The sequence below is a fragment of the Jaculus jaculus genome, chromosome 19 (genome assembly GCF_020740685.1).
Source record: "Jaculus jaculus isolate mJacJac1 chromosome 19, mJacJac1.mat.Y.cur, whole genome shotgun sequence".
Lineage (NCBI taxonomy): Eukaryota > Metazoa > Chordata > Mammalia > Rodentia > Dipodidae > Jaculus > Jaculus jaculus.
In genome coordinates, this window is record NC_059120.1 from 7615760 (window position 1) to 7635780 (window position 20021).

The 20021-nt window shown below is 47.2% G+C and overlaps 1 protein-coding gene across 5 annotated transcripts in view; it reads left to right on the top strand.

The window, feature by feature from the left end:
• The window catches only part of Miga1 (mitoguardin 1), a 63922-nt gene that overhangs the window by 30987 nt on the left and 12914 nt on the right, over positions 1 to 20021 (top strand). For all 5 annotated transcript variants that reach the window (XM_045138357.1, XM_045138361.1, XM_045138359.1 and 2 more), the window contains exons 8-12: positions 6601 to 6701; positions 10533 to 10651; positions 11395 to 11467; positions 12805 to 12891; positions 13877 to 13975. In XM_045138357.1, coding sequence (XP_044994292.1) covers positions 6601 to 6701; positions 10533 to 10651; positions 11395 to 11467; positions 12805 to 12891; positions 13877 to 13975 — 479 coding nt within the window. The remainder of the gene's footprint in view (positions 1 to 6600; positions 6702 to 10532; positions 10652 to 11394; positions 11468 to 12804; positions 12892 to 13876; positions 13976 to 20021) is intronic.

Here is a 20021-nt window from a genome sequence, read left to right on the forward strand (position 1 = left end):
TTCGTCAATGCCTCTCACTCAGGGAGTGAGCGTGTGTCTAGTAACCATTTACAGCTCCACCACCAACACTGAAACGTGGAGTGTTCCCCCGCTCCTCTTCCTTTATGTCCATGTTAACTTCTGGAGCTCAAAACATGGGACATTGCTAATGTCCCAGGTCCCTCCCCATAGGCACCCTTCCTGGCCACCAACAGAACCAGCCACTGTCTCAGTGCCCGTAGCTTTTAGCTTACCTCACATTTGTATCAGTTAGGTGTATAGCCCTGGTTGTTGTAGGGTTTTTTGTTTGTTTGTTTTTGATTTTCTGTTTTGTGTGGGCTTTTTCTTTCTTTCTTTTTCTAGAGGCAAGACTTGTTGAACTGCAAATTTAGGTTCAGTACCCCGTTGTAGTTGCCTTCTCCGTGCTGGGCCAAATAGTCTGACCCACAACAGGTGATGGAGGAAAGGATTTGTTGTGGCTCAAAGGCTCGAGGGGAAGCTGCATGAGGGCAGGGGAAAGCATGGACACACCTCCATGTCACAGCAGGTGGAAAATAGCAGCAGGAGAGTGAGCCGGCTTCTGGCAAGGGGAGCTGGCTATAATATCCCTAAGCCCACCCCCAAAAGTACATGTCCTCCAACAAGGCTCTATCTCCCAAGCTGCCACCAGCTGGAGACCAAGCATTCAAATTGAGTTTACAAAGGACATATTCATTCAAACCATCACCCCCCCCACAATGCATCAGAGAGCATAAAAAACCCCAGCATGAGTCTGGCTTTTTTTTTGGGGGGGGTGACTTTTTGAAACAGGGTCTCACATAGACCAAACTAGCCTCAAACCTCCCGTGAAGCTGAGGAAGACTTTGATCTTATTCTGCCTCTAGCTGAAACATGCTGGAATGACAGACACACTCCACTGTGCGGGCTGTGACTGAGCCGTGTGGGCAGAGTCGGGTGCAGCTCTGCACGTAGCTTCCTGTGAGCCACAGCCCATTCTCACTGTTGGGTAGCAGTGCGTTGTGGGGATCGACTGGCTGGTGTGTTCGACAGTGTGTGCACAGTTTTCCCTGTGTGAAAGTGCGAGGCCAGAGTGTCGAGCAGCCCGGCACTTCTGCCCCTGACGTTTCCACCCCTGGTGTGCCAGACTTCTTTTGCTGTACATCATTTAAAAAAAAAAAACTGGGGAGCTGGACGTGGTGGCGCACGCCTTTAATCCCAGCACTTGGGAGGCAGAGGTAGGAGGATTGTCATGTGTTCGAGGCCACCCTGAGACTCCATAGTGAATTCCAGGTCTGCCTGGGCTAGAGTGAGACCCTACCTCGAAAAACCAAAAAAAAAAAAAAAAAAAATTGGGCCAGGTGTGGTGGCACACACCTTTAATCCCAGCACTCGGGAGGCAGAGGTAGGAGGATCACCATGAGTTCAAGGCCACCCCTGAGACTACACAGTGAATTCCATCCAGGTCAGCCTGGTCTAGAGTGAGACCCTACCTCGAAAAAGCAAAAAAAAAAAAGGTATTTTTTCCTCCTAATTTTAGCCCTTCTGGTAGGTGTGTGATAGTATCTCATTGTAATTTTTTGTTGTTGTTTTTCGAGACTGGGTCTCGCTCTAGCCCAGGCTGGCCTGGAATTCACTGTGTAGTCTCAAGATGGCCTCGAACTCAGCGATCCTCCTACCTCCGCCTCTAGTGCTGGGATTAAAGTGTGCGCCCCCACGCCCGGCTCTCTCATTGTACTTTAATCATCTTTCCCCCACTAAGGAAAACTGAGGAGCCCGCTTCTGAAGCTGGTGGCCAAGAGGAAGGCTCTGATTCTCAGGCTTTCGTGCTGTCCCTGGTCATGCCACCGTCGAGTCCGTGCGCGTGGGGACGGCGAGCAGGAGGGCACTGACTTTGGGGAAGTGTTAGATTCTTCGCGTACAGTTTTCATTGGCGTATCTTAAAACAGACGGGTCACTGCTCCTTGTCCTCGTTGAGCTGCCATTCCAACTCATGGCAGTTTGAAGTAAGAGTAAGTCGGCCTGGTTCTTCTGGAATTGAGCCAGCTTTGTTAGAGTTTTGCTTTCTTTTTTTTTTTTTTTAGGCAGAGTTGCACATAGGCTGACCTGAAACTTGTTTTTTGGCCCACGCATGTCTTAAACTCATGGGGATCCTCCTACTTCAGCCTCCTGAATGCTCAAAAATATGTTACTTTTGCCCAGCGTGCTGGTGCACACCTTTAATCCGAGCACTCGGGCAGAGATAGGAGGAGCGCCGTGAGTTCAAGGCCACCCTGAGAGTCCAGACCGAATTCCAGGCCAGCCTGGGCTAGAGTGAGATCCTACCTGGAAATACTTAAAAGAAAAATTTAAAAACTGTTTTATTTACTTGAGAGACAGAAGTAGGGAAGAGAGATTGAGAGAATAGGTGCTCCAAGGTCTCTAGTCACTGTGAAAGGACTCCAGATACATGCCGCACTTGGTGCATCTGGCTTTATGTGGGTACTGAGGAATCAAAGCCGGGTCCTGAGGCTTTGCAAGGACCTTAACCACTGAGCCATCTCTCCAGCTCTAAATACATTTTTAAATAATTGTAGTTTTCCCTCAAACTAGAAAATAACATAACTATTTTACTTTTTCATGAAGAGGCTCAAAACTGACTGTTTGTTTGGTTGGTTTTTGGTTTTTCGGGGTAGGGTCTCTCTCTAGCCCAGACTGACCTGGAATTCACTCCTTCTTCCTCTGCCCCCCAGGGGCTCATGACTACCCCTGTTGTAGGTTTTAAGTATCAAGAATGTATTCCCTCCCTTGGAGAGGGTTTCTAGTCCAATTAGAGAGTGGTCGGTTTCCCTCATAACAGACGTGCCACTATTGCACCCATTTGCTCATTTGTCCTGGCTGGCCAAATTTAAGGCTTGCAGTGTCCACTGTTGAGTATCTCCACTGGTGATTTCTCTCTCTGTCATTGAACTGCATGCAGCGTAGCTTTTTCCAGCTTTCTGTCAGCTGGTCTGTGTGGAGGAGGTTTTCAGTGCAGCTGCAACAGGATTTCCCAGTGATCTTGCAGCCCAAGTATGTGGAGTCTTCAGCAATAGGGTCTTACCATCTATTCCTGGTGGGAAACCAAGGGCCTTGGCAATGGCCTGTAATGTTTTGGGGGTATCAGTGACCTCTTTAGCCAACAACTCACTGGAAGGTATCCCATCCCTGGCACTGAAAATTTTCTAGTAACAATCTATGGCTTCTGAGTGTTCCATTGTCCAAAAAAGTAGGATTCCGTATGACTTATTTATATCCTCTTAGATTTTGATTAGCCCTCCCTCCACCTTTCTTTTTTTTTTAACCTTTTTAAAATTTTTATTTATTAGAAACAGAGAGAGAGAGAGAGACAGAGAGACAGAGACAAAGGGAGAAAGAGTGAGAATGGGCATGCCAGGGCCTCTGGCCACTGCAAACAAACTCCAGATGCATGCACCATGTGCATCTGTCTTACGTGGGACCTGGAGAATCGAACATGGGTCCTTAGGCTTCACAGGCATGTGCCTTAACAGCTAAGCCATCTCTCCAGCCCTCCACCTTTCTTTTACCCAATCTCTTCCCCTGACCTCACTTAGGCCTTTTCATCCCATTAATCTGTTCTTCTACTTACATATACACAATACCATCCTATTAGGTCCCCCCTCCCTCCCTTTCTATTCCCTTTATATTTCCTGTCTAGCTTACTCGCCTGTGCTACTGAGTTTTATTCCTATTCACATGGAAGTCCAAACATTTGTAGCTAGGATCCACATATGAGGAAGAACATGTGATGTTTGGCTTTCTGGGCCTGGGTTACCTCACTAACTATAATAAGGTTTTTTTTTTAAATATATTTTATTTATTTACATATTTTTGAGAGAGAGAGAAAGAGAAAGGCAGATAGAAAGAATGGACACATCAGGGCCTCCCAGTCACTGCAAACTAACTCCAGACAAATGTGCCACCTTGTGCATCTTGCACTTGCTATCTAAGCACTCTGCCATTGAGCTAATTCCCAGCTTAATAATGTTTGTACTTATTTATTTGCAAGCAGAAAAAGAGAGAGAGAGAGAGAAAGCTCCTTAAGTGCCGTGCCATCTCTCTAGCCCTCAGCTAATATTAAATAGAATTATTGAACCTCAGAGTTTTTCCTATTAATAGCTGTTTAGTGGTAGAAGAATCTTGTTTTGTTTTTCTGAGATAAGGTCTGACTACATTGCCCAGGCTGTCTTTGAACTCCTGCATTCAAGGAATCTTCCTGCTTCCTAACTGGGATTTACCAGTGAGTGCCACCAAGTTAAAAAGTTAGGTGGTTTCAAGAATTGATATACGCCTAATTTGTATAACAAGTATAATTTAAGCATAAAAGGCAAATAGTAATCTGGGTGTGGTGGTGCACACCTTTAATCCCAGCTCTCGCAAGGGGCAGAGGTAGGAGGATCACCGTGAGTTTGATGCCACCCTGAGACAACAGTGAATTCCAGGTCAGTCTGGGCTAGAGTGAGACCCTACATCAAGAAAACAAAAACAAACAAACAAAAGGCAAATAGTAAAATGTAAAGTTTGGTCTCATAAAAATGACTAGGGAAAAAATTACATATGTGCTTTATTTTTATTTTTACAAATTTTGCCAGACCTTCATCTGCTGCACACAAACTCCAAAGGCATAGGCCAGCTTGCCCATCATTTATGTGGGTCTTGGGAGCTCAAACCTCTATCCTTTGGCTTTCAGGCAAGCATCTTAACTGCTAAGCTGTCTCTCCAGCCCCTGTTTTATTTATTTATTTGTTTGTTTTTCGAGGTAGGGTCTCACTGTAGCTCACGCTGACCTGGAATTCACTATGTAGTCTCAGGGTGGCCTTGCACTCACGGTGATTCTCCTACCTCTGCCTCTCCAGTGCTAGGATTAAAGGTGTGTGCTACTATGCCCAGCGTGTGTGGTTATTTTTGATAAAAGTATCAAAAAAAGTAAATGTCTATTAATTAAACAGCTGTGTAATACTGCTGAAATATGAGATTTGGTAACATGGTTTCTGTCTTAGTGTGTTTCCTGTTGCTATAACAACATTCCTGAAGCTGGAAACTGTATAAATAAAAGTGACTGGGAGGTTGGGAGTCACAGTTCTCATCACTGCAAAGTTCATATAGCATGGTGCTCACTCCTGGTGAGTTCCTTTGCGGTTGTAACAGAATATGGTGGAGAAGTGGAAAGAGGAATGGCCATGTGCTCAAGGGACCACACACACCAGGCTGCCTTACTGTAACCATCTACTCTTTCTTCTTTGTTTATTTGCAAGCAGAGAAAGGAGAGAGGGAGAGAGAAGAGAGCACATGCACGCCAGGGCCTCCAGCCGCTGCAGATGAACTCCAGAAGCATGCGCCACTTTCTGCATCTGGCTTTATGTGGGTACTGGGGTCGTTAAGCTTTGCTGGCTGGTGCCTTACCACTGAATCATCTCTCCAGCCCATCTACTCTTTTTAAGATGATTTACTTATTTATTTGTAGAAGGAAGGGGCAGAGAGAAAGAACAGGAGTACCAGAGCCTCTTGCCACTACAAATTCATTCCAGACACATATGCCACATTGTGCATTTGGCTTTACATGGACACTGGGGATTTGAACCTGGGCCAAACACAGGCCAGCACGCTTGTGCAGACAAATGCCTCTAATCACTTAGCCATTTTTTCCAGCCTGGTAACACTCTACTCTTGTGAGAGCTAAGCCAATCCTGTGAGCATCCTTTCCAGAGTGGTGTGTCTATTATCTGATCACCTTCCAGTAGAATAGCTTTTGAAGATTCATCTCCATATTTTTCCACCAAGAACCAAGCTTCCCACACATAAATCTTCGGCAGTTGTGCTGAAGCCATGCCTAAGCCATTGCAACTTACTTGGTTGGTAGTTACAATTACAAATGGGATCTTGGTCACTGTGAGTTCAAGGCCAGCCTGGGAGTAATTCTAGGTGAGCCTAGGCTAGAGAAGAACCTACTTCAAAAAATGGCTGGGCGTGGTGGCGCATGCCTCAGCTCTTGGCAGACCAAGGTAGTGAATTCCAGGTCAGCCTGAGACCCTTTCTTGAAAAACAAAACAAAACAAGCAAACAAAGTGATCTTGGAGTAAGATATGAGGGCTGAGGGACAGGAATAGCAAACTTATCAAGGGAACACCTAGTGATAAAGGGAAGGAGGTGCTGACTGAGGTTCTTACTTACAGGATGCCAGGAGCAGGCCAGGCAGAAGGGTGTGAGAAGGAGGCATCCTGACAGTTTAGAACATGACATGGTGTATCTTTTGTTCCTTGTATTTTTATTTATTTATTTTGTTTTTTGAGGTTAGCCCGGGCTGACCTGGAATTCACTATGTAGTCTCAGGGTGGCCTCCAACTCACAGCATCCTCCTACCTCTGCCTCCTGAGTGCTGAGATTAAAGGTGTGCATCACCACACCCGGCTTCAAATTGTCCTTTTTAATGAGTTTTGGTATATTCTGACTTTACTATGGATGATAGATGATTTAACTATAGTTGTTGTATACTGTAGATAAAGACAGGGGAGACACACACAATACAAGGTGAGTGGGCAGAGACAGAGTATCACCTCTAAACTTGTCATCTCTTTCCCTTTGAAGATAAAGATACGGATGTCACAGTGAGGGGGGCTGAGGATGGCGGTGGCCTGCGCAACTCCTTGAGCATCCAGTCAGTGGAGTCCTTTGCTTCGGCAGCGGAGGTAAGGCACCGAAGACAGAGCACGCCCTTGGCTGATCTCAAGTGCCGTTCTTGCTTGTTTCCACAAGGATCTACTTTGCCTGGTTGGGTTTTTGTTTTGCATGTGTATATGTGGTGTGGGGGTGTGTGTGAAGTATACATATTCATATATGTGTGGACACACTTGTATGTGTACATGTGGAGGCCAGAGATCAACATCCAGCGTCTCCTTCAGTTGCTCTCCACCTTATTTATTTACTTATTCTTTGGTTTTTCAAGGTAGGGTCTCGCTGTTGCCCAGGCTGACCTGGAAGTCACTATGTAGTCTCAGGCTTGCCTCGAACTCATGGCGATCCTCCTACCTTGGTGTGGTAGTTTGAATAGATGACCCCCAATATATTCAGTATTTTATTAGTTTGTGGTTTGTATCTATAGCCACCTGGCTGGAGGAGGTATCACTGGGCAGTCCAGCCTAAGGTGTGGTGGGAGGTTTGAGATTCCAACTGAAGATAGGCAAAATGCCCAGCTGGAGTTCCTGAAGTGTGCTGTGTGGCTTTTGACTTGTGGCTTTTCTCTCTGCTTGGTCCTGTGAAAGCAGGCTAGCTTCTTCTGCCATTATGGAACTTCCCCTGGATTTGTAAGCTTCAATAAATATAACATTTATCAAATCTGAGAGATAACTAATAAAGAATGATGGTGATACTTTAGTGTAAACTGGTATAAAACCAATTTTTTTTTGAAGTATTAAAATGTGTGTTTGATATGTGTTCTTTTGGAGGGAGAATTCCAGGATTCCAGCCCATGAAATACGTTTTTTAAAAACTTTTTTCTTATCCAGGCATGGCGGTGCATACCTTTAATCCCAGCACTTGTGAGGCAGAGGTAGGAAGATCACCATGAGTTCGAGGCCACCCTGAGAATACATCGTGAATTTCAGGTCGGCCTGGGCTAGAGTGAGACCCTACCTTGGAAAAACAAAAACAAAAATAACCAACAACAAAAAAGATTTGATCTTTGGCTATTTAGAAATATTTTATTTTTATAACATGCTCCCCCCAGACACAAAATGGCCTGGATATCCATGACTTCATAGTGCCCAACACTACCTACATAAGACCATCATAAGAGGAGGAAAAGATCATGCCATCAAAATAAAAGAGGGACTGATTGAGATGGGGAGAGGATATGATGGAGAATGGAGTTTCAAAGGGGAAAGTGGGGGGAGGAAGGGTATTACCATGGGATATTTTTAATAATCATGGAAGTTGTTAATAAAAATTTGAAAAAAATATTTTATTTTTATTTATTTATTTGGCAGGGAGAAAGGGAGGGATGGAGAGAGAGAGAAAAAATTGGCATGCTAGGGCCTCCAGCCAATGCAAATGAACTCCAGATACATACGCCACCTTGTGCATCTGGCTTACATGGGTTCTGGGGAGTCAAAGTGGGATCCTTTGTCTTAACAGTCAAACACCTTAACTGCTAAGCCATCTCTCCAGCCCAGCTATTTGATATTTAAGCATACTAACTTGGAAGAGAGAAAATCTCTAGTAAAATGGAACAGACAACTCCTTGGTGAGGACTCAAGAGGCAGAGATTGTTACTGCACAGCAGGAATTTGCAGATTCTGGGCAAAAACTTCCTTTCTATCTCACTGTACTTTGAGAGTCCTGAAACTGACTTAGTGGTTTGCAGGTTCAAGCTGTCTTGTTGGACTCAGGAGCAAATAAGAACCATAGGCTCCAGTTTTCAGCGCAGTATTTGTTGTAAGTTTTTATCTCATTTAACTAATATGTTTGATCCCACTTTATGGGAAACAGCTAAGACTGTGAAGCCGCCAATTTGCTGTTTTCCGGGAACTTTAGAGCGCAGCTTCAACAGCACAAAGGTTTACTGCCTTGTTCGATGCAGCCGTCCTGGAGGGCCCCGTCCGTCCCGTTTTGTCTTGCACATTCTTCCCCAAGCAAGTGCCAACGCCTGTGACACGTAGGACCACACCTAGGAGAGCTTCCCCAGCTTCCATTCTGCTCACTGCTTTGTAGTGTATACTTATTTTATAGAAAGAACCAAGCCGGGCGTGGTGGCACACACCTTTAATCCCAGCACTTGAGAAGTAAAGGTAGGAGGATTGCCATGAGTTCAAGGCCACTCTGAAATAACAAGAGTAAATTCCAGGTCAGCCTGGGCTAGAGTGAGAACCTACCTTGAAAAAAGAAACATCAAAAGAAAAGAGCCATGCGTGAGGGCACATGCCTGTCACCCAGCACGGGGAGACTGAGGTGGGAGGACTGCTGTGAGTTGGAGTCCGACCTGGGTGACAGTGAGTTCCAGGTCAGTCTGTGCTACTGTGAAACTTGGCCTCAAACAGTTCCTTTGAAGCAGAGTGGAAATTGGAAATGAGGCTGTTGGTGGAGTGACAGAAATGTCTGGGCCTAGCAAGTGGTGCTGGCTGCAGGCCTCTGAGTGTAAGCTGTGTACCTGGGTCATTTTAATGGTACATGACATACGGTCATAATAGAGAAGTGTGGGGCTGGGAATGTAGCTCAGAGGCGAGAGAGGATGGGCGAGGCCCTGCGTTCAAATCCCCAGCACTTGTTAAAGGCGGCAGGAAGCACAGGCCTGTTGAAGTGTTGCTTGGTACCAGCTTCTGTCCAGCACGCTGCGCAATCTCCCTTTCGGCTTTTGGTGGGTGTCAGAGCCCAGGTCTGTTTGCGGAGCTGCTAGGCTGTATGCAGAGCGTGCCTGCAGTCGTATAAAAGGGGGTCAGTTCCTTAGGGTAGCAAGTTGGAGTGTGCTTCCAGCATTTAGAGGTTTTGGTTCATGAGTTTGAAGTGTTCTTGGCTGGTGAACGTCCTTCTCTCCCTGGAATCCTCTGCTGTTTGTCCACCTGCAGACCCACAATGAGCTGAGCTTTTAAAGTTCCTCATTCATGAGAGAGAGAAGACTGTGTGAACCAGGTGTGGTGGCCCACACCTTTAATCCCAGTACTAGGGAGGCAGAGGTAGGAGGATTGCTGTGAGTCTGAGGCCACCCTGAGACTCCATAGTGAATTTCAGGTCAGCCTGGGCTACAGTGAGACCATACCTCAAAAAAACAAAAAGAAAAAGAAAATAAAGAAAAGAAATACCACATGAGAGAGAATGGGGGTGCCCAGGGCTCCTGGTGCTACACAAGCACTCCAGAAGCACACCCCATTTGTGCACGGGCTTTACATGGGTGCTGGGAATTGAACCTGGGCTGTTTGGCTTACCAAGCAAGCACGTTTAGCTGCTGAGCCACCTCTTCAGCCCCAAGTTTTACTATTTTTTTTGTTTTGTTTTTTCAAGATAGGGTCTCACTCTAGCCCAAGCTGACCTGAAATTCACTGTATAGTCTCAGGGTGGCCTTGAACTCATGGTGATCCTCCTACCTCTGCCTCCCGAGTGCTGGGATTAAAGGTGTGAGCCACCACACCCTGCAAGTTTTACTCTTTTAAACAGTGGATTTTACACTTACGTTTGTCTGTTGAGACAGGGTTTTGCCATGTAGCCCAGGCTGGCTTTGAACTGTAACAACAGAATTTTGAAGTAAAATGAGTTTAGCTTTTAGCTATAAAATGTGGTTGCATTTTATGGTTTAATCACAGTATATTTTAATTTTTTTTTTTCTTAAACAGAGAGAGGAGAGAGAGAGAGAACTGACATGCCAGGGCCTCAGCCATTGCAATAGAATTCCAAATGCTTGCGCCTAGTGGGCATGTACAATCTTGTGCTTGCCTCACCTTTGAAACACAGCATATTTTAATAGCAGGGACTCCTAGTTTCTTTATGGTGTTTCTTCTTATGTCCGTGTGGTGCTTGACTTGTGTGCTTAGCTTGCAGAACACAGAGAGGCCCAGCACAGCTACAGCCTCGAGTCTTTCTGTCGCTGCCCCTTCTATGAAGAAGCCATGCGTCTAGTTGAAGAAGGAAAAGTGTACTCCAGAGTACTGAGGTACATTCCAGCTTTGCTCTTAGCTGTGGAAAATGTTAAGGTGCTTTTGCTATGTTTGCATGGTAGTTGCTACGTTACGCTGATGAATATAGGAAAAAGTGCATTTTTGGTCAGAGTAAAAAAGTGTTATGGGGCTGGAGAGATGGCTTAGTGGTTAAGTGCTTGCCTGTGAAGCCTAACGACCCCGGTTCGAGGCTCGGTTCCCCAGGTCCCACGTTAGCCAGATGCACAAGGGGGTGCACGCGTCTGGGGCTCGTTTGCAGAAGCTGGAAGTCCTGGCGCGCCCATTCTCTCTCTCTCCCTCTATCTGTCTTTCTCTCTGTGTCTGTCGCTCTCAAATAAATAAATAAAAAAAATTTTTTTTAAAGTTTTTTTTAAAAAAAAGGTGTTATGGACTGGCAAGATGATCTAGCAGTTAAGCGCTTGCCCATGATGCCTAAGGACCCCGGTTTGAGCCTCAATTCCTCAGGACCCATGTTAGCCAGATGCACAAGGGGGTGCACACATCTGGAGTTCTGTTTACAGTGGCTGGAGGCCCTGGCGCACCCACTCTCTCTCTGCCTCTTTCTGTCTGTTGCTCTCAAATAAATAAAAATAAACAAAAAAATTTAAAAATTATATTAAAGAAAGTGTTGTTACCTGCTCTGTCCATGTGGAGAGGACACATGTTTCCTCTCATAGTGCCTGTGGGGGGCTTGATCTTGAATGAAGTCTAACTGTTGTCTCTGCTCGTTATCACACAGAACTGAAGTGCTGGAGTGCCTGGGAGACAGCGATTTTCTTGCCAAACTTCATTGTATCCGACAAGCTTTTCAGGTATTTTGTTTTAAAGATTTATTTATTTATTTATTAGAGACAGAGAGACAGGGAGAGAGAGAATGGCTATGCCAGGGCCTCCAGCCACTGCAAACAGAACTCCAGACGCATGCACCTTTTTGTGCATCTGGCTTATGTGGGACCTGGAGAATAGAGCCTGGATCCTTAGGCGTCACAGGCATGCGCCTTAACTGCTAAGCCATCTCTCCAGACCTTTTCAGGTATATTTGATAACATGAAGTGACTTCCCCACAAGTCATTTCCACCATGTCCCGTAGAGCCAGGACATGCCAACTGCATGTCCCTTTCTCACCCTATTGCCAATGGCAGATATAAAGTTGCCCAGGTCTGCCACATTGTCCACCCAGAGTATTGTGATGGAGTGGGTGTGTGAAAATGGCTGTGTAAAAGTAGGTAGCTCTTCATGCCAGGCATAGTGGTGCATGCCAACACTCAAGAGGCCCAGGTAGGAGGATCACTATGGGTTCAAGGCTGGCCTGAGACTACACAGTGAATTCCAGGTTTACAGAATGAGACCCTACCTTGGGGGAAAAAAATACATATATTTGAACCAATCACAGAAATGGCTGATTTTTTCATGTCTTTGTTTCTTATGTTTTGAAGCTATATAAATTTTACTTTAGACCTTTGTATTAATAGAATTTTTTTCAAAATATATGTCTTTGTGTGTGTGTGTATGCCAGAGGTTGATAGCTATATTCCTCCATCACTTCCCACTTCATTTTTATTTATTTATTTTTTGTTTGGGTGGTTGTTTTTTTTTTTCAAGGTAGGGTCTCACTCTAGCCCACATTGACCTGGAATTCACTATGTAGTTTCAGGGTGGCCTCGAACTCATGGCGATCCTCCTACCTCTGCCTCCTGTGTGCTGGGATTAAAGGCGTGCGCCACCACGCCCAGCTCCACTTTATTTTATTGATGCCAGGTCTGTCACTGAGTCTGGAGCTCACTGGTTTGGTTAGACACGCTAGCTGGCAAACCTCAGGGGTACTCCTGTCTCTGCCTCCTGGGCACTGGGATCATAAGCATGCGGCACCACAGCTGACATTTTACATGGGTGCTGGGGATCTGAACTCGGGTCCTCATGCTTGTGTGACAAGCACTTTACCCACTGAGCTGCCTCCCAGCCTCCAAATTTATCTGTTTTTGGTTATTGTGCTAAATTTGGAGTTTCTCTGCGGTCTGTCGGTTGGCCTAGAGCCGCACGCACTGCGTTAGCTCTGTCAGGGTGTTTATGGTTGGTGTGACGCAAAGTCTGATGCCATCCATGTCGATTTAAGGCCTCTTTTTACTGTGGGGATGGATTTTTTTTCCAGGTGATTCTGTCAGAAACTGCCAATAGGACATTCCTGGCTGAGAGTGGAAGGAAGATTTTATCAGCTTTAATTGTGAAAGCTCGAAAGGTAAATTTGTTTTCTAAGCAAGATTTTTTTTTTTTTTTTTTTTTTTGTAGCTTCTGCTTAACTGGAAAGGCCCACCAGAAAGCCTTGATTCCTTCCTTTCTTACTTACTTTTTTTGAGACAGGGTACCTCTAGCTCTGATTGGCTTTATAGACTAGGCCAGGTTCAAACAAGCGGTGATTTTCCTGCCGTTGCCTCCTGAGTGCTGGCATTACAGATGTGTGCCACCACACCTGGCTTGAAGAGCGCTGACTTCCACTTGAGTTACATTCTGGGCGTACAGTCCATGCCTTTGAGCACACTGTTTCTGATAACCAGTCGTTCATTTTGCCAGCAAGTCTGCCACTGTCAGTGATGTCATCACCATGAGCTGCTGTCATGAGCAGTCACTGTAACATGAGTTGTTTCCTCAGGCCTGTGCAGGAAGATTCAGGTCAGTGTAGACAGAGGTCTGGAGCTCAAGCGAGCCCGTGCAGGAAGATTCAGGACAGTGGACAGAGGTCCGGAGTACATGTGTAGGTCCTCTTACTGTGGCTTATGCTGCCTGAACTGAGTAAGGTAGGAACAACGACAACAACTTCATTTATATATAAGACACCTCATGTACTGTGTGTCCAGGAGACGAGACAAAATAAGACATCAAGGGCCTTCCTCAGCCATTTGCTCTCCTGGTTTTCAGCTCTAATCCCTTCATCTGCAGTTCCCCCATGTGAACAGGAGAGTTCTGTCGATCTTGTTTGAGGGTGGTTCCGATGAAGACCTCGGTCAATATCAAGCAGTAGTGAGGCCGGGGTACTAAACCCCTGAGCAGCCAGCAGCTTCGCTCGTGTACAGGAGCGGTGAAGGACAGGGATGCCTAAAGTGTTTCCTCACCAAGTCACATCAAGCAGCCAGGATCTGACCAGCTTGCTTGAGAGTAACTCCATTCCTTTGGAGGCTAACCTCCTGTTATGCAGTTGGGTTAAACTGAAATGTTTTCTTCTGCAGAATCCAAAGAAGTTTGAAGATGTCTTTGATGAAATGATCTATTTTTTAGAGCAGACTGATCACTGGGCTCGCACTGAAATGGAACTTGCTGCTAGAGGGGTGAGTTCACACTTCACAAAATCTTTATTCCCTGTTACCTGCACATTTATGTGAGGCCCCGTCCCTGTCCTTGTGGAGCGACAGTAAGCCCAGCTGTGTGGTCGGGCAGCAGCACTGTACACATGTGTTCAGTTCGTGGGCAGAAGAAATGCTTTTGGGGGATGGAGAGACGGTGCAGTGGTTAAAGCGCTTGTCATGCATGCATGAGTGCCAGAGTCCAGGTCTCCAGCGCCCACATGAAAACTGGACACTGTGGCCGGAGTCTATAACCCCGGTGTGCCCAAGCAGAGACACGTCGATTCAAACACAGAGAGGCGTCATCTTCCTTTCTCTCGTTTCCCGCTCCCTCAGTGGGTGGGGAAAGTGTGTGTGAGCGTCCATCCAGGTCTGCAGGCAGAAGCCCGAGACCCGTCCTCACACTACCTGGTCCTCATCTGCTTTTTCATCCTAAATTTGGTACTTTAATTTATTCAGCATATCGGTTTTTTTTTTGTTTTGTTTTTTTGGTTTTTCAAGGTAGGGACTCACTCAAGTCCAGGTTGACCTGGAATTCTCTATGTAGTCTCGGGGTGGCCTTGAACTCATAGTGATCCTCCTATCTCTGCCTTCTGAGCGTGCTGGGATTGAAGGCATGCTCCTGGCTCTTCTTTTTACCTCTAGCTAGACCTACGTCTCTTTGGCCAATCCCTTGGCCTACCTCATATCCTTATGCTCAGTAACTTCCTACCCTCTCCCCACGTTACTCTCTTCATCTCTGTTCAACTCTCTGTGCCAAAATTCTCTTTACTGTTTTTTTTTTAATTTTTAATTTTTTGGTGTGTGTGTGTGTGCACGCGCGTGCGTGCATGAACATGCTATGCATGGACATGCCACAGTGAGCGTGCAGAGGTCAGAGGACAGCGTTCTAGGGTAGGTCCTCACTTCTACCTCATTTGAGGCAGGTCTCTTGTTCACTTCTGCTTCAACAAACGCCTAAACCACTACATCATCTGTCCCTCCAGCCCCAAATATTTATTTATTTGAGAGAGGGGGCAGAGAGAGAGAGAGAGAAAGAGAATGGCTGCTCCAGGGCCTTTAGCCACTGCAAACAAACTCTAGATACAAGCACCAGCTTGTACATCTGGCTTTACGTGGTACTGGGGAATCTGACCTGGGGCCTTAGGCTTTGCAGACAAGCACCTTAACTCTAAGCCATCTCTCCAGCCCTCCTTCACCTTCTTGAGACAGTCTCTCATGTAGCTCAGGCTGGCACAGAACTCGGTATGTAGCTGAGGATGTGGGGATCACTTTGACCTTTTTTTTTTTTCCTTTTTTTTGCTTTTCGAGGTAGGGTCTCACTCTAGCCCAGTCTCACCTGTAATTCACTATGTAGTCTCAGGGTGGCCTCGGACTCATGGCTATCCTCCTACCTCTGCCTCCCAAGTGCTGGGATTAAAGGCGTACACCACCATGCCCGGCTTCAAATAAATAATTTTTTAAGAGATGTTATCTGGGCCTGAGACTCTCCAGTTCAAATCTCCAGAACCAACATAAACAGCTGGGTATGGCCATGCACACCTGCAACCCCAGTCACTCGGGGGAGCAGAGTTCTGAGAATCAGTAGGGCTCCACAAGTTCCAGAATCAGTAAAAAGAGAATCTTGCGTTCAAAATCAAGGCCAGGGGCTGGGGAGATGACTTAGCTGTTAAGGCACTTGCCTGCAAAGCCTAAGAATCTGTTTTCAATTCTCCAGCATCCACGTAAGCCAGACGTGACACAAGCACATAAGGTCACACATGCACATACAGTGGCGCACGTGTCTGGAGTTCAAGTGCAGTGGCTAGAGGCCCTGGCATGCCAATTCACTCTCAGTCTGTTGAGTTTAAGGGAAAAAAAAGGCCAAAGATGGGCGTGGTGGTGCATGCATTTAATCCCAGCACTCGGGAGGCAGAGGTAGGAGGATCGCCGTGAGTTCGAGGCCACCCTGAGACTCCATAGTGAATTCCAGGTCAGCCTGGGCTAAAGTGAAACCCTAAAAAAATAATAATAATAAAAAAATAAAGGCCAGTTTGTTGGGTTTGCCTCAAAAAGAAAGACAGACAGACAGACAGACAAAACCAGGCAGAAGAGCAATGAGGCAGGACCCCAATGCTCTACTGTTACTCTGGGCATTGTAGGTGAGCAGCCCCAGCACAGGCAGACAGACAGTGCGCCACACTATACACCACACACACATCACAACCCCAGCACAGGCAGACAGACAGTGCGCCACACTATACACCACACACACCACAACCCCAGCACAGGCAGACAGTGCGCCACACTGTACGCCTCACACATCACAACCCCAGCACAGACAGACAGTGCACCACACTATACACCACACACATCACAACCCCAGCACAGACAGACAGCGCGCCACACTATACACCACACACACCCCAACCCCAGCACAGACAGACAGCGCGCCACACTATACACCACACACACCCCAACCCCAGCACAGACAGACAGACAGTGCGCCACACTGTACACCACACACATCACAACCCCAGCACAGGCAGACAGACAGTGCGCCACACTGTACGCCACACACATCACAACCCCAGCACAGGCAGACAGTGCGCCACACTGTACACCACACACATCACAACCCCAGCACAGACAGACAGACAGTGCGCCACACTGTACACCTCACACATCACAACCCCAGCACAGACAGACAGACAGTGCGCCACACTGTACGCCACACACATCACAACCCCAGCACAGGCAGACAGTGCGCCACACTGTACACCACACACATCACAACCCCAGCACAGACAGACAGACAGTGCGCCACACTGTACACCACACACACCACAACCCCAGCACAGACAGACAGACAGTGCGCCACACTGTACACCACACACATCACAACCCCAGCACAGGCAGACAGTGTGCCACACTGTACACCACACACATCACAACCCCAGCACAGACAGACAGACAGTGCGCCACACTGTACACCACACACATCACAACCCCAGCACAGGAAGACAGTGCGCCACACTGTACACCACACACATCACAACCCCAGCACAGGCAGACAGACAGTGCGCCACACTGTACACCACACACATCACAACCCCAGCACAGGCAGACAGTGCGCCACACTGTACACCACACACATCACAACCCCAGCACAGGCAGACAGACAGTGCGCCACACTGTACACCACACATCACAACCCCAGCACAGGAAGACAGTGCGCCACACTGTACACCACACACATCACAACCCCAGCACAGGCAGACAGTGCGCCACACTGTACACCACACACATCACAACCCCAGCAAAGACAGACAGACAGTGCGCCACACTGTACACCACACACATCACAACCCCAGCACAGACAGACAGTGCGCCACACTGTACACCACACACATCACAACCCCAGCACAGGCAGACAGTGCGCCACACTATACACCACACACATCACAACCCCAGCACAGGAAGACAGTGCGCCACACTGTACACCACACACATCACAACCCCAGCACAGGCAGACAGACAGTGCGCCACACTATACACCACACACATCACAACCCCAGCACAGGAAGACAGTGCGCCACACTGTACACCACACACATCACAACCCCAGCACAGGCAGACAGACAGTGCGCCACACTGTACACCACACACATCACAACCCCAGCACAGGCAGGCAGACAGTGCGCCACACTGTACACCACACACATCACAACCCCAGCACAGGAAGACAGTGCGCCACACTGTACACCACACACATCACAACCCCAGCACAGGCAGACAGACAGTGCGCCACACTGTACACCACACACACCACAACCACAGCACAGACAGACAGTGCGCCACACTGTACACCACACACATCACAACCCCAGCACAGGCAGACAGTGCGCCACACTATACACCACACACATCACAACCCCAGCACAGGCAGACAGTGCGCCACACTGTACGCCACACACATCACAACCCCAGCAAAGACAGACAGACAGTGCGCCACACTGTACACCACACACATCACAACCCCAGCACAGGAAGACAGTGCGCCACACTGTACACCACACACATCACAACCCCAGCACAGGCAGACAGACAGTGCGCCACACTGTACACCACACACACCACAACCCCAGCACAGGCAGACAGTGCGCCACACTGTACACCACACACACCACAACCCCAGCACAGACAGACAGTGCGCCACACTGTACACCACACACATCACAACCCCAGCACAGGCAGGCAGACAGTGCGCCACACTGTACACCACACACATCACAACCCCAGCACAGGAAGACAGTGCGCCACACTGTACACCACACACATCACAACCCCAGCACTGGCAGACAGACAGTGCGCCACACTGTACACCACACACATCACAACCCCAGCACAGGCAGACAGTGCGCCACACTATACACCACACACATCACAACCCCAGCACAGGAAGACAGTGCGCCACACTGTACACCACACACATCACAACCCCAGCACAGGCAGACAGACAGTGCGCCACACTGTACACCACACACATCACAACCCCAGCACAGGCAGACAGTGCGCCACACTATACACCACACACATCACAACCCCAGCACAGGAAGACAGTGCGCCACACTGTACACCACACACATCACAACCCCAGCACAGGCAGACAGACAGTGCGTCACACTGTACACCACACACATCACAACCCCAGCACAGGCAGACAGACAGTGCGCCACACTATACACCACACACACTACAGTGCACATACTTGCGCACAAACACAAGCAAAATAATTTTTTTCTCGCTTTTCCAAGGTATGGTCTCACTCTAGCTCTGGCTGACCAGGAATTCATTCTGTACTCTCAAGGTGGTCTCAAACTCACAGAGATCCTCCTACCTTGCCTCCCGAGTGCTGGGATAAAAGCGTGCGCCACCATTCCTAGCGCAAAAAAATTGTAAAAATAAATAAATAAAAAGCTGCCGGGTGTGGTGGCACACGCCTTTAATCCCAGCACTCAGGAGGCAGAGGTAGGAGGATAACTGAGTTCAAGGCCACTCTGAGACTACATAGTAGATTCCAGATCAGCCTGGGCTATAGCAAGACCCTACCTCAAAAAAAGTTTTTTAATTTAAAAAATTTTTTTTCTCAAGTTTATTAACATTTTCCATGATTATAAAAAATATCCCATGGTATTACCCTCCCTCCCCTCCCACTTTCCCCTTTGAAATTCCATTCTCCATCATAACCCCTCCCCATCTCAATCATTGTACTTACACATATACAATACCGACCTATGAAGTACCCTCCCCCCTTCCTTTCTCTTCCCTTTATATCCTTTTTAACTTAATGGCCTCTGCTACTGAGTTTTTTCCTTCTCACACAGAAGCCCAATCATCTGTAGCTAGGATCCACATATGAGGGAGAATATGTGGCGCTTGGTTTTTTGGGCCTGGGTTACCTCACTTAGTATAATCCTTTCCAGATCCATCCATTTTTCTGCAAATTTCGTAACTTCATTTTTCTTTACTGCTGAGTAGAACTCTATTGTATAAATGTGCCATATCTTTATTATCTACTCATCAGTTGAGGGACATCTAGGCTGGTTCCATTTCCCAGCTATTATAAATTGAGTAGCAATAAACATGGTTGAGCACGTACTTCTAAGGAAATGAGATGAGTCCTTAGGATATATGCCTAGGAGTGCTATAGCTGGGGAAAAAACTTTTTAAAACTATAATCTGGGATAGAGAGATTGTCTTCAGATTCTCCAACACGAGCCAGGCATGGTGGCACATACCTTTAATCCCAACACTGGGGAGGCAGAGTTTGGAGGGTCCTGTGAGTTCAAGGCCACCCTGAGACTACATAGTGAATTCCAGGTCAGCCTGGGCCAGAGTGAGACCCTACCTTGAAGAACAAAACAAAACAAAACAAAAAAACAGATTCTCCAGCACCCATATAAAGAATGACAAAGGGGGCTGGAGAGATGGCTTAGCTGTTAAGGTGCTTGCCTGCTGAGCCAAAGGACCCAGGTTCAAGTCCCCAGGA